At 43.1% G+C, this 13,506-nt stretch overlaps 1 protein-coding gene across 1 annotated transcript in view; it reads left to right on the top strand.

The window, feature by feature from the left end:
• sycp3 (synaptonemal complex protein 3) overlaps nt 1-13,506 on the top strand; it is an 84,046-nt gene that overhangs the window by 13,370 nt on the left and 57,170 nt on the right. The window contains exon 3 of the mRNA XM_080209786.1: nt 1,978-2,065. Within this exon, the coding sequence (XP_080065912.1) occupies nt 1,978-2,065 (88 nt within the window). The remainder of the gene's footprint in view (nt 1-1,977; nt 2,066-13,506) is intronic.

Below are 13,506 nucleotides of genomic sequence, written 5' to 3'. Positions count from 1 at the left end.
TGATCACCTGCTGCAACTGCAGACTGGGTTTTTGCGATTCATGCGCACGGACCCCCCAGGTCCCTCTGCACCGTAGCATGCTGCAGCTTTTCGCCCTTTAAATAGTAAGCCCTCCTACTATTATTTCTGCCAAAGTGGATAACCTCACACTTGCTAACATTATACTCCATGGGCCAGGTCCTCGCCTACTCGCTCAGCCTATCCAGATCCCTCTGCAGACTTTCCATGCCCTCCATGCAATTTGCTTTACCACTCATCTTCGTGTCATCAGCAAATTTCATCACCCTACACTCAGCCCCCTCCTCCAGATCATCTATATAAATGGTAAATAGCTGAGGCCCCAGCACTGATCCCTGCGGCACTCCACTAGTCACCAACCGCCAGTTAGAATAGCACCCATTGATATCAACTCTCTGCTTTCTATTAGACAACCAATCCTCTATCCACGCTAACACCTTACCCCCAACTCCGTGCACCCTAACCTTCTGTAGCAACCTTTTATGAGGCACCTTATCAAACGCCTTTTGAAAATCTAAAAACACCACATCCACCAGTTCCCCTCAGTCTACAGCACTAGTCACATCCTCATAGGAATCCAATAATTTCGTCAAACACAATTTCCCCTTAACGAATCCGAGCTGCATCTGCTCTATCAAACCGTTCCTTTCTCGGAGCCTCGCTATTTCTTCTTTGATGACGGATTCAAGCATTTTTCCAACTACAGACGTTAAACTAACCGGCTTATAGTTCCCTGCCTATTGTCTGCTACCTTTTTTAAACAGCGGCGTAACATTAGCCGTTTTCCAATCTTCTGGCACTTCCCCGGAATTCAGTGAATTTTGGTAAATAATTACTAAGGCATACGTATTGATACATGTTATATATATATATATATATATGAATAAATTTTAGTTTGTGAAAGTTTACTCACAGGCTGGATATTTGTGAAAGTTAAGAGTTAGGAAATTTCATATTAATAAAAGTAATTATAGAATTATTTGTGGTCCTCAGTTTTTGGTCAAATGTGTGCGAACATCGAACTTTCGCTAATAAAATCTAATATATGGTTGTCGCTTATCCTTGTTGAATATAATTGCCCGACTCTGCGCGCTCACCACAGGAGCAACAATCCAGGCCTTGAGAGTTAGAGCAGAATTGTGTAAAATAATCAGCAAATTCTGCAGGGTACTATCTATATTATGAAAATAACTGAAATGGCGTGCTCCCCCAAATGAGTACTTATGGGTAAATTAAGGTTAAATATTTAACCCTTGGCCAAGGGGCTGATATTGACTCAATATTGACTTGTATGAGATTTGTAATTACTTAATTAAAATTTTCATTATGCTCCTAACTAATGTCACACAGGCTGATTTCAGTCTGCTGTAAAAACTCAACCTTAAATAGTGTCAGTTTGGAAAAGTCATTCAGAACCTCAAAGCAGCACCTTTTGAGAAGGTATGCTGATCCAGAATTTGCAGAATTGCTAGCACCAATACCATACAAAATACCAAGGGTCCTTTGATACAAATCACCAAGCAGTCTGTACAGTGAGCAGAGATGAAACGATGGGTCACATAAACTCTTCCCATACTGGGTTCTATGAAATTATTCAGACATCTAGCTGACATTTTGAATGTTGCATTACGTGGGATTTATTGTGCCTAAATCTTTAAACTATGGTCTGCCATACAAAAATTCACATTTCCCCTTTTGATAATCTGCACTTGGTGACACTTCTTGCTACAGTACCTAAGAGAAAAGACCATATCCTTGTTTGTTATCTAAGTGATTGGAGAAAGAATGTGTTTTTATCTGGAAAGTCAGTACAGCCAATAAATCAATCTGGGGGATTTAATATTCAGATTATAGATTTAATCTTCCTTTGTCTTGAGTGATTTCATCAACTAGCTTTAGAGTGTAAAGTTTAACATCTCTGTGTAAGTTGACTTTTTCATGGAATTTTTGTATCTATAGAAGGGAGCACAGTGCAGCTTGGGAGGAAACGATCAGCGTCCAGTACAGTAACTGATCAGGAAGAAGAAATGGATGACATAAATGTTGGGTATGACAATCTGAACAGTAATATTTAGAGCACACTGAGCATTCATTTTTTTATATGGTGCCATATAAATGGATGTTAATGTTGTTGAACTCAACAAAGGGAAAGGAGAAGACAAAGTTCATATAAATTCTCAAGATTTTCATAAAGCAAAAAATAGAATTGTGTAACAGTTTGATTTTGCATGTCACTTGAATAACTAAATGAAGCACAATACGAAGTAACACATGGAGACCTTTGGGGTTCTTGATAACAGTGCTACTGAATTTATTTAAAACTGTTCTTGTTTAAACCTCCCTGAAAGTGTGAATGCACATGGAGGAATCCAAAGAAGAGATCAACAAGAGTTTAAATTTTATTAACAGAGACATATACCCTAATATTTACACACAGAAACGGAGAAGGGGAGACGTAGTGGTTGGGAAACCTAGAATCACAGAGAAGTTTGAAGCATGGCAAGACCATTTCTTTCTTTTCCCCCATTCCTCAGTAACCAGTTAGATTGAAGGCGCAAGCTTTTCCTCCCAGACAGTAAGAGACAGGATGAGAAAATCATAAGGAGGGGTGAGGTGTTGGTGGATTGTGGAAGGAAGGATGATTGCTGCAGGTTAGCTCCCTCTGTTCTACAAGCAATGCTTTATAAAGCACAGCTGTTGGAATCTTCCTTTCTGCTGCTGGATTTCTCAAGCCCAAGGAGACCTGATCTATAACCAGTCATTCAGTCCAAAAGTTGCTATAATTTAAAGGACTTGTTAAATTCCTGCCTCTCACAGGTTCCTTGACTGCACTTGTTAAACTGTTAACTATATTTTGGGGTCAATTTCAGATTATGAATTTGATTACCTCTATTGAGATTCTCTCTAGGAAGAATAACCACAACTTCTTTATACATGAAACTGAGGCCTCCGTAATGGTTTTGTAAATCTCTTCTGCACCCTCTATAATAAAAAACTATTAAATTGTTTTGCTAAACTATTTATATTCTCATTATCTGTTAACCTCTGTGCTGTTTACAGTTTCTATCTAACTCCTAACTCCGCACTCCCAAGTCATTGCCACTTAAGATGTCAGCCCCTACAGTGCTGTTGGCTCTTGTGAAGGATGTATAGAACATGTATATTCCATTGTTTTCTGTAATTTTTGCGTTAACACACTGGGGAAATGTGGAAGTACCAGCTTGGAAAAATGAAGCACTTTCTTCTATGAAGAACTTCACAGCTGTGTTGTTCCCTACTCCTGTGACAAGAGAAGTATTCAATATCTGACACAAGAATAAATTGGGTAGAAGAAAAGGAGAATGAAGAACATAGGAATGATAGTAAAGCAGGGTAAGAATTATACTTTCTGGAGATAGTGGTATCATTTCCATGTGTGAGGAATGCTCCGCTACAGACAACAGGATTGTAAGTCAGTAAGAGAAAGTAGGATTGCACCATCATCAACAATGGAATAAACTTCCGAACCATATCTATATGAAATCCCTGCATAGTACACTTAACCTGAAGAAGCTCTGCAGTTTGGGCCTCTACTTCTTTACTGAAAGAATTTGAGTGCATCATGACTTGCTGGTGAGGTTCAAGAGTCAGATGCAGCTTACAAATTAATACAGTAATAATTAGTCCAAATTAATAAGCTGTGATTCTCCACTTTAGGGTTAAGTACCTCATTCTGCCTTGATAGCTTACACTGCATGCAATTGTTGATGTATGTGATCAATGAGCTCAGTGAAATAAGTAGACAAATTCATCTCTATTCCCTCTAACAAAGGTTGATTCTCCTCAAACGAAACAAACACTTCAGTGGAATTGGGAGTGTAGTAAGATGTAGGATCTAGATTACCTCTTCTGTAACAGCTTAATTTGCTTAGACTCTGAACCAAAAGAGCCAACTAAGGCCTAGAAGCTCCTCTATCAGATGGACACCATCTTGTTTAGTGCACATTGTTTCTGTGTCTTCTAACCTGTATTCAACTAGAAGTAAGAGAACTGCAAATTTTTCCTGTGGCCCATTCGATAGTGTTTCTACAATAAACATCAGCTTACTGTGTGTAATGAGTGGTTTTCCATTTCTGATGCAGTGTTGGACTTTTCTAGTACTTGGAACACCTTTGGAAATTCATCTCTGAATATTTCTCAATTGCTCTCTATTGTTACCTCATCTTTCAGAAGACCAAGTCCTGGACATACTGACATACTAAACAGATATAGTTTTGTTTATTTCTTTATTTTCGTGCCTGAGTATTGTAGTGAACTGACTTTTCTGAAGCAGATTGTTTGAAAGGTACCGAATAGTTTCGGGCCTACAAGAAAAATTTCAGAAACACGAGGTCTGTATCCTTCTAGATGGACTGGGGGCATGGCTAATGACGTCCTGGCGCCAAAGTCTATGTCTTTGGCCCTTGTAGCTTTAATTCAGACACTTGGATTTCTTCTTCCTTAAGCCAGTCCAATTTGTCCACTAAGGCTCTGACCACCAGCCCTGGTGTCCAATTTAAATTTTGTTTTGTACCCTTGGATTTCTAACTGCATGTACCAAAACCACTTCCTGAGATCTTTGATTTCTCCCAGGAAATGGTCACGTTGAATTGCTTTATTTCCAATTTCCTGGTCTTCAAAATGGTTGGAAGCTTGTTCCAGGCTTCTTCTAAGTGGAACTTTAGATTTGCAAAATTGTTTAAAATGACTGGTCTTGCCATAGAGACAGCATTCAATTCCCCCTCTCTAAGTTGTCTTTGATGCCGCATCTGGAACATTTTAATACAGGTGAAAGGCTTCTCCCAGCCACTTCGGTGGTTTTGGCAGGCTTTTCCAAGGACTTTTCAGGAGAAGGTGGCTTCTGACTTTTTGCCTACATTCTGAGGTCAACGCTTCCCGAGCCATAGCATCTTCCTGAAGTACATCCTGTGTTGCATTGTTGTCTACCTTGCAAACTGTTTGGCTTTCTCTAACATGAAATCTTGTTTAGTTTGCAAAAGGTCCCAACATCCCATTGTTGAGCACGTTATGTTATGGTTGCAAATTAATTTATGATTTAAGGCTCCATTGCTGCAACTACTAATGAGTTGATAAAGTCATTAATAAACTAATTAATGGACCAACTGGCCTCTGGCTCCTTCGTTTGAATTTCACCCATTCAATGATCAGATTTTTTTCAGGCTGAAGTGTTATCGAAATGCCGATTCATAATTGCTGTTAGAGAGGGAATTACAGGATTTTGACCCAGCAGCAGTGAAAGAACGGTGTTGCAGATCAGGATGATGTGTGGCCTAATAAGGGGAAGCTTGTAGGAGTTTGCATTTCTATATGTCTGCTTTTTCTTTTATTGGTAGAGGTCACAGGTTTGGAAGGTGCTGTCGAAGGAAGCTTGGCAAGTCACTGCTGTGCATATTGTAGATCAGTGGTACTCACCAGAACTGAGGATACACCCTGAGTGCAGGTAACCCAGACACTCCACATTAAATACCACGGCAGGGCTCTTGGATTGGACAGCATTAACTTCCTCAATCACAGAGCTCATATTCTCACAGGTTCACCTTGTGGACCTCATTAAAGTTATTACAACCTGCCTGTCATATGGCAGAGTCTGCAGATCACGCTTTGGACCTATCAGCTATCTTTGAACTTATTAAAATTGATGATGGTATTTTTCTCTCCCATCCATGAAAGGCTTTACCTTGGGTGGGAGCAAAAAACACAAGGATGCGAAAATCAATTTTACATCATTGTGATGACTTTAATCAGGCAATTGAGGTTGGCATGCTTGAGTATGATGTCCCTGCATGAGAGCTAATTGATGGCTCAATCCAGGAGCCCCATGTCCTGTACATAAACAGAAATGTCAATCCCTCTGGACTCTGATGCAGGTAGCACACTGTAAGCACTGTGTATGTAAATGAAGGAACTTCGGTGAAGCCTAAGTGGACTTATTACAGTGGCGATGAGAAAAAAGGAGTGACCCGAAGGAACTCGCTTAACACACTGAGGCTAAGCCATTGCTGGGCAAACATGCCTCTGTTCGGGAAGTTGGATTCTTTTGATCCTGCAGTGGAAGACTGGGCCCAATATGTAGAACAGATTAAGTATTTCTTCAGAGCTAACGACATCGCCTCAGATAAAAAGCAACTGCTGACAGGCTGACTGCTTGTGGACCGGCAGCTTTTGCTGTTATGCAGTTTAACTTTTTCGGAGGCACCAGACAAAAAAACCTTCCAGGAATTGACAGACTTAGTAAAAGAGTATTATGACCATAGCCACCTCTCATCCTGCAAAGGTACCGGTTTTACTCAGCATTCCAAGAGTCAGGCGAGTCTATCATTAGTTTCTTGGCAAGATTAATGCAGTTGGCAGAGGCTTGCAAATTCGGGTGGTGTTAAATGAGATACTGCAAGATTGATTGTACGGAATCTTACGGCCATACAAAAATGTCTGTTGACAGAGGCCAGCTGGACTGTAACCAGGCATTACAACTGGCTTTGTCTTCAGGAAAAGTGGCGAGCAGAGCACATGAATTACATGATATTCTGATGGAGGTAGACACCCACACTAGAGTTGGGAGACAATCACTATGGGGCTGGCCACTACATATCTGCCCTCAGGAAGGATTTGGATACAAGGGAATCCAGGTTTGCCCACAGAACCTGGCCTAAACAAGGCTGGATTAAGTCTACACAGACAGCAGTCCCTGCAGAGCTCCTCCAGGCACAACATTGCAACTGCCAGTGTCAGAAGTCGGTGATGAAAAGCAAGGTTTCAAAACAGACATTTTCGAAAAGGACACATAGGCCGGGTTACAGGAGAATACACACCCTGGAAGTTCTACCTACCTCTGATGAGGAACAGCCACTTTGCAAAGCAATAACCAAATCGGAACCTATTAAATTATCAGTGAGACTGAAGTGATCTTGTAAATAAAGGAACTTTGATGATGAGACTTTTGCCCCTGTGCACGTATTAGTCATAAAGCCAGTTTGTGTTAGTGCCATAAAAACCTCCAATAGTAGGGTGCTTTCCCCACTGTGCAATATTGAGAATGTCTTTTCCAAAAACTATACTGCTTATGCATACTTAATAAAAGGGGTGTTTGCTGGAATTATTCTCCCCACACTGGGTCAATAGGGCATGTCTGTGTGCAGTGTGACTGACATGTTTCACAATGTTATATAAGGAACCTGGTGACATGCACTTTGCTCAGAACTTCAAGGTTTGCGCACCTACCTTGCATTGCACGGCATTTGCAGCACCTTGGTTTCAGAGCACAGCTTCACTGTCATATTGTAATTGAAGGGTGGTTACACTAATGGTAAGGAGTGGGTTGCTTCAGGTCAGCTGCAGGACAAGGCCCATGACTTGGCAATGGAATAAGTGGCCGGAAGGGCTGCAGAATAAGGCCTGTACAGCAGTGGGATGGGGTGGGGCAGGAGGGGAAGTAGGGCTCACAGCTGACTGGGGGGCAGTAGGGGAAGAGAGATAGGTTGGAATGTCAAGTCCTGAATGGGAGGAGTGTCTTACATAAATATCTCTGAGTTGTGGCTAGAATGGGAGGCTTCCAAACTTGTTCCAGTTAATGTTATGTTCACTCTGTGCATGACAGAGACGGGACTCCCGTGACCTCCCTCTGCCTGGACTGAGACAAGGAGAGTCTTGTTAAGATAAGCAATGTCAAATGAAGTGCTTATCTCGACAAGACTGTCCTCAGCTTTAGATGACCCTCATACTGCAGAACTTAGTCCCCAGGCAATAACATGGGGTTGTTTCCCATTTGCTGCCAAGAAAGGGCTATTGGTTTTGGAGGCCACAAGATTCCAGAACCAGATGGGAAGTCTCTCCATGATGAGAAGTGAGTGCATCCCCTACAATTGTAATCGTAGGGTCTGCCCTGGACAAGGCTACCGAAACAGGCAAAATGTGTACAGCCCAGGCTGAAGGGCGAAACCACTTCAGGACAGAGCTGGACAAAGGTGGCTGGACTTGCGGATAGCGATGAACATTGTCAGAGAATACAGCAGGATATAGGCTGGAAAATTGGGCAGAGAAATGGCAGATGGAATTTAAATCCAGATAAATGCGAAGTGATGCATTTTGGTAGAACTAATGTAGGGGGGATCTATACAATAGATGGCAGAACCATCAGGGGTATAGACATACAGAGGGACCTAGGTGTGCATGTCTGCAGATCCTTAAAGGTGGCAATACAGGTGAAGGTGGTGAAGAAGGCATATGGCATGCTTGCCTTTACAGGACAGGGCATAGAGTATAAAAGTTGGTGTATGATGTTGCAGCTATATAGAAAGTTGGTTAGGCCACATTTGGAATACTGCATCCAGTTCTGGTCACCACACTACCAGAAGGACGTGGAAGCTTTGGAGAGAGTACAGAAAAGGTTTACCAGGATGTTGCCTGGTGTGGAGGGTCTTAGCTATGAGGAGAGATTGGGCAAACTGGGGTTATTCTCCCTGGAAAGATGGAGGATGAGGGGCGACCTAATAGAGGTGTATAAAATTATGAAGGGCATAGATAGGGTGAACAGTGGGAAACTTTTTCCCAGCTGGAGGTGACGAACACAAGGGGTCACAGGTTCAAGGTGAGGGGGGCAATGTTTAACACATATGTCAGAGGGTTGTATTTTACACAGAGGGTGGTGGGGGCCTGGGATGCACTGCCAAGCAAGGTGGTAGAGGTGGACATGCTGGGATTGTTTAAGAATTATATGGATAGCCACATGAACAGACTGGGAGTGGAGGGATTCAAACGAATAGTCTAGTTGAAAGTGTGAGCGGCGCAGGCTTGGAGGGCTGAAGGGCCTGTTTTCCTGTGCTGTATTGTTCTTTGCTGTTTGTTCCTTACAAATAAATCAGCCCAAGAATGAGGAATTGATGCAGCTGAACTACATCACCATACCCAACGTGGTTCCAATCAAAATTAAGCTCCAAGTAAATGGCCACCCCTAGACATGGAGGTAGACACAGGAGGTGCTGTATCTATTATCAGGGAGCAAACTCTTAGGCGACTCCAATTGGGCACATTACCTTTAAGCTGGTGGGACACTAAGGGGGTAATTTTCCTATCACGCTCACCAGGAGAATTGTGGTTGGGGGGGGGAGGGGGCGGAGTGGAACTGTGCAAAGGTCCTTTGACCTCAGGCAGGAGTCTCTGGTTTTAGGGCGAGCTGAAGATCCTGCCCTAAGGTTAGATTGGCATATACACTGGGGAGCCCTTACGTATATTTTGACCCACTGTAACTCCAGTTTTACACAGTTTGACTCCTCCTAATAGTAGCTCAATGACCAGGGCCCAGACTGTGGGAAGGGACTGGCTACAGAAAAGCAGCTAGATTGGCAACAGATCTTTAAAATTGGTACTAACAATTTATACAAAGTCATTGGGAAGTATCCTGAAGTTTTACAAGAAAGCCCTGGGAAGATTAGAGGTGCTAGGGCCAAGATCTACGTGGAACCAGAGGCCTGACCTAAATACCTAAAGGCACAAATGGTTCCCCGTGCCTTTTGTGCCAAACAAGAGGCTAAATTGGAATATCGAGAGGAACTTGGCATTATACATACACCCAGAAAAATTTGCTGAATGGGACGTGCCAATAGTCCCAGTCTTAAAACTTGACAATGTCATCAGAGCCTTTTGCTTAGACAGATACCCTATGCCATGCATAGAAGACTTGTATGTGAAGCTGGCTGGGAAGGTCACGTATTTTCCAAATTAAGACATGAGCCACGCTTACCACCAACTGGAGGTTGAGTTCTCATCTAGAAAGCATGTTACCATAAATACTCACAAAGGGCTGAGTTTACTCATTTGCCCTTTGGGGTGTCTTCAGCTTGTGCCATTTTCAAAGGGTAATGGAGAACATCCTTTAAGGGGGGCCCTGAGTGGTACTCTATTTGGATGACATTTTAATCACAGGAGCTACTGCAAATGAACATTTGGAGGAGATCTGACAGTGTTTTTCTCATGCTGATATTCGATGAAAAGGGAAAAATGTGTTCCAGGTAAATGAGGTAATGTATCTTGGGTAAAGAGTTGACAAGGATGGATTACACCCTGTTGAAGAGAAGGTGGAAGCCTGAAAATGGGCTCTGACTCCCAAGGAAGTCTTTCTTTCTAGGTCTTTCCTAGGTCTCATAAACTACTATGGAAAATTTGTACCAAACTTGGTGACCCTCTCCATATCCTGTCAAAAAAAATTCAAAAAATTGTCAGTGCAAATGCCAAAAGAGAAAGCCTTTGCAAACGTCTAACAACAACAACTGTCAACAAATGTATCAGTCTATTATGACCCCATGAGACCACTCATTGTAACCTGTGATGCCTCTGGGATAGGAGTGGTATCTCACTGTTGGGATGATGGGGCAGAAAGTCCAATCACGCATGCATCACAAACCCTGGTGAATGCAGAGAGGAAGTATACTCAGATCGATAAAGAAGGTTTGGGCATGGTGTTTGCAGAGAAAAAGTTTCACCTGTACATCTATGGTCGGCATTTCACCAAAGTAACTGATCACAAATCTCAGGGCCTTTTAAAGGAAGACAAAGTGATTCCTCCCATTGTGTGAGCCCGGATCCAATACTGGGCACACTGCTATTAGGTGCCTATGAATTTACCTTAGAACATGGTTCAGGGAGACATATAGCCCCTAGAGCCACCTGCCATTATCCACCTACCTATCTTTTCTTCAGAAGATAGATGAAGTCGTCACAACTGTGAACTTTATGGACACTCTGTCTGGATCTGCTGAGCAAATCCAGACATGGATCCAAAAGGACATTACACTGATGGAACTATGTCCCATCCTAAGTGGCGAACCACAAGGGTGTCTGACAGAGGATTTGAAACCTTCTCACTCTAAATATTAAGAGTTGATAATCGAAGATGGCACCATCTTTTGGGGAATCCGGGTGGTTGTCCGGCATCCAGGCCAGCGATCAACACTTCAAGATTTGCACAGTGGCCATCCATGAATTTCTAAGATGAAAATGCTTGCAAGGATCTATGACTGAAGGCTTGGCACAGACAGTGATCAAAAACCTGGTCAAATCAGTGCAAAACCTGCCAGGAAAATAAGAAGGCAGCCTCGTTACAGACTTGGGAATGGCTAGGGAGACCCTGGGTTCAGTATATGCAGACTCTGCAGGGCCATTTATGGTCTCATGTTTTTAATTCTGATAAATGCCCGTTCAAAGTGGATAGACGTGCACTGGATGGCCTCTGCTATCTTACCATACCATGGAGAAACGCTATCAATCTTTTCGTAATCATTGTTATACCCAAGGTTCTTCTTGGTAAATGGGATAAAGTGATCCCATTTACCACTGGGGAGTTTCAGGCCTTTATGAGTACAAATAGAGTAAGGCACATCTGGATAGCACCGTACTACCTGTCCTCATACGTCCTGGCTGAATCGGTGGTTCAGATATTCCAAAGCGGCATGAAGAAACAAATCACAAGTTCTCTAGAAATAAACTCGCACGTTTCTTTTTTAATTATAGGACAATGCCACATATGATGACTGGAATAGCCCCGGTAGAGCTATTGATGGTTTGCAGCTTGAGCCTGGGCTTAGCTTGATGTTCTCTAATTTGGCCAGCAACATTGAGTTGAAACAAGAAGCTCAGAAGAAGAGCCATTATAGCCAGTGAGTGAATAGAGACTTCAAATCAGAAGATACGGTCCATATGAGGAACTTTGGTGTGGCCCTCCATAGATTCCAAGAGTTATTCTCGAGAAAACAAGACCGGTGTTTTACACAGTAAAAACCAGGGGAAAGATCTTGAAGAAGCAAGTAGATCACCTCCGTCACAGGGAACCCTCCGAACAGGCAACTGTTTCTATGTTCATGCCACCATCCTTTACACGAGCCTGTGAATGGGAAACTCTGCCCTCTAGAAACTCAAAATGGTCTTCTGAATGATGAAGGTTCTGGATCAGACATGGAGACAGAGGCGGCGGTGGTCACCAGTGAGGACGAGCCCCTTTGTAGTGGCTGATGCTCTTCACGGAAAAGGCCCGTTATACGTCCCTGACCAGACTTCACAAGCGATGGAGATGAGGCCACGGGCAAATAGACGGAGAACACCCCATCGTCGTGGGACTCAGGGGTTGGGGAGATGGTATTGGTAGGGGTGTTATAATCCCCATGAGATCCATGGGGAATAACTGATCAATCTCACTGTGGACGTCATTGAGTTTGAGTTCTCCTGGAAACGGGCAGTGGCCTGCCCAGCTGGAACTCATCGCCTGAGCCTTTTATGAGGCAGGCCCAGGACAGGGACTGGTGTGTGTATCCCATGGTAGTGGTTTTACTTTGCATTCTCTAATAAATTTATCTGTTGGGCTTCCTGAGTCACTGCAGTAAGGGTGGCAGATTTCCTTCCTTAAAGGACATTAGTGAACCAGATGGGGTTTCATGGTCACCATTACTGAAACCAGCTTTACGTTCCAGATTTTATAATTGGATTTAAATTAGCCTGGTCCTCTAGATGACGAATTCACAGTGGTGATGGCATATCCTTTGCCGATAATGGATAGGTTGGGGTGGTAGGAGGTATATTGTTACTGTAGAATTCCCAGCCTTTGAGCTGCTCTTGTCATTACAGTACATAGAAACATGGAAAAACTACAGCACAAACAGGCCCTTCGGCCCACAAGTTGCGTTGAACATGTCCCTACCTACTAGGTATACCTATAATCCTCCATCTTACGAAGTTCCATTTACTCATCCAAAAGTCTCTTAAAAGACCCTATCGAATCTGCCTCCACCACCACTGCTGGCAGCCGATTCCACGCACCCACCACCCTCTTAGCGAAAAACTTATCCCTGACATCTCCTCTGTACCTACTCCCCAGCACCCTAAACCTGTGTCTGCTTGTGGCAGCCATTTCAGCCCTGGGAAAAAGCCTCTGAGAATCCACTCGATCAATACCTCTCATCATCTTATATACCTCTATCAGGTCACCCCTTTTCCTTCGTCTCTCCAAGGAGAAAAGACCGAGCTCTCTCAACCTATCCTCATAAGGCATGCCACCCATTCCAGGCAACATCCTTGTAATTCTCCTCTGCACCCTTTCTATGGCTTCCTCATCCTTTCTGTAATGAGGCCACCAGAACTGAGCACAATACACCAAGTGGGGTTTGACCAGGGTCTTATACAGCAGCAGCGTTATCTCCCAACTCCTAAACTCAATTCCTCAATTGATGAAAGCCAGTACATCATATGCCTTCTTAACCACAACCTCCACCTGTGAAGCTGCTTTGAGCGTCCTATGAACCTGGACCCCAAGATCCTTCTGATCTTCTGCACTGCCAAGAGTCTTACCCTTAATATTATAATGTCATCCTACTTGACCTGCCAAAATGAATCACCACACTTATCTGGATTGAAGTCCATCGGCCACTTATCCGCCCAGTCTTGCATCCTATCGATGTCTCGCTGCAA

The sequence above is a fragment of the Carcharhinus amblyrhynchos genome, chromosome 22, assembly GCF_965287045.1.
Source record: "Carcharhinus amblyrhynchos chromosome 22, sCarAmb.v2.hapA, whole genome shotgun sequence".
In the NCBI taxonomy this organism is placed as follows: domain Eukaryota; kingdom Metazoa; phylum Chordata; class Chondrichthyes; order Carcharhiniformes; family Carcharhinidae; genus Carcharhinus; species Carcharhinus amblyrhynchos.
Note: the sequence above shows the minus strand (reverse complement) of the source record. Positions and strands in the feature narration are given on the sequence as shown.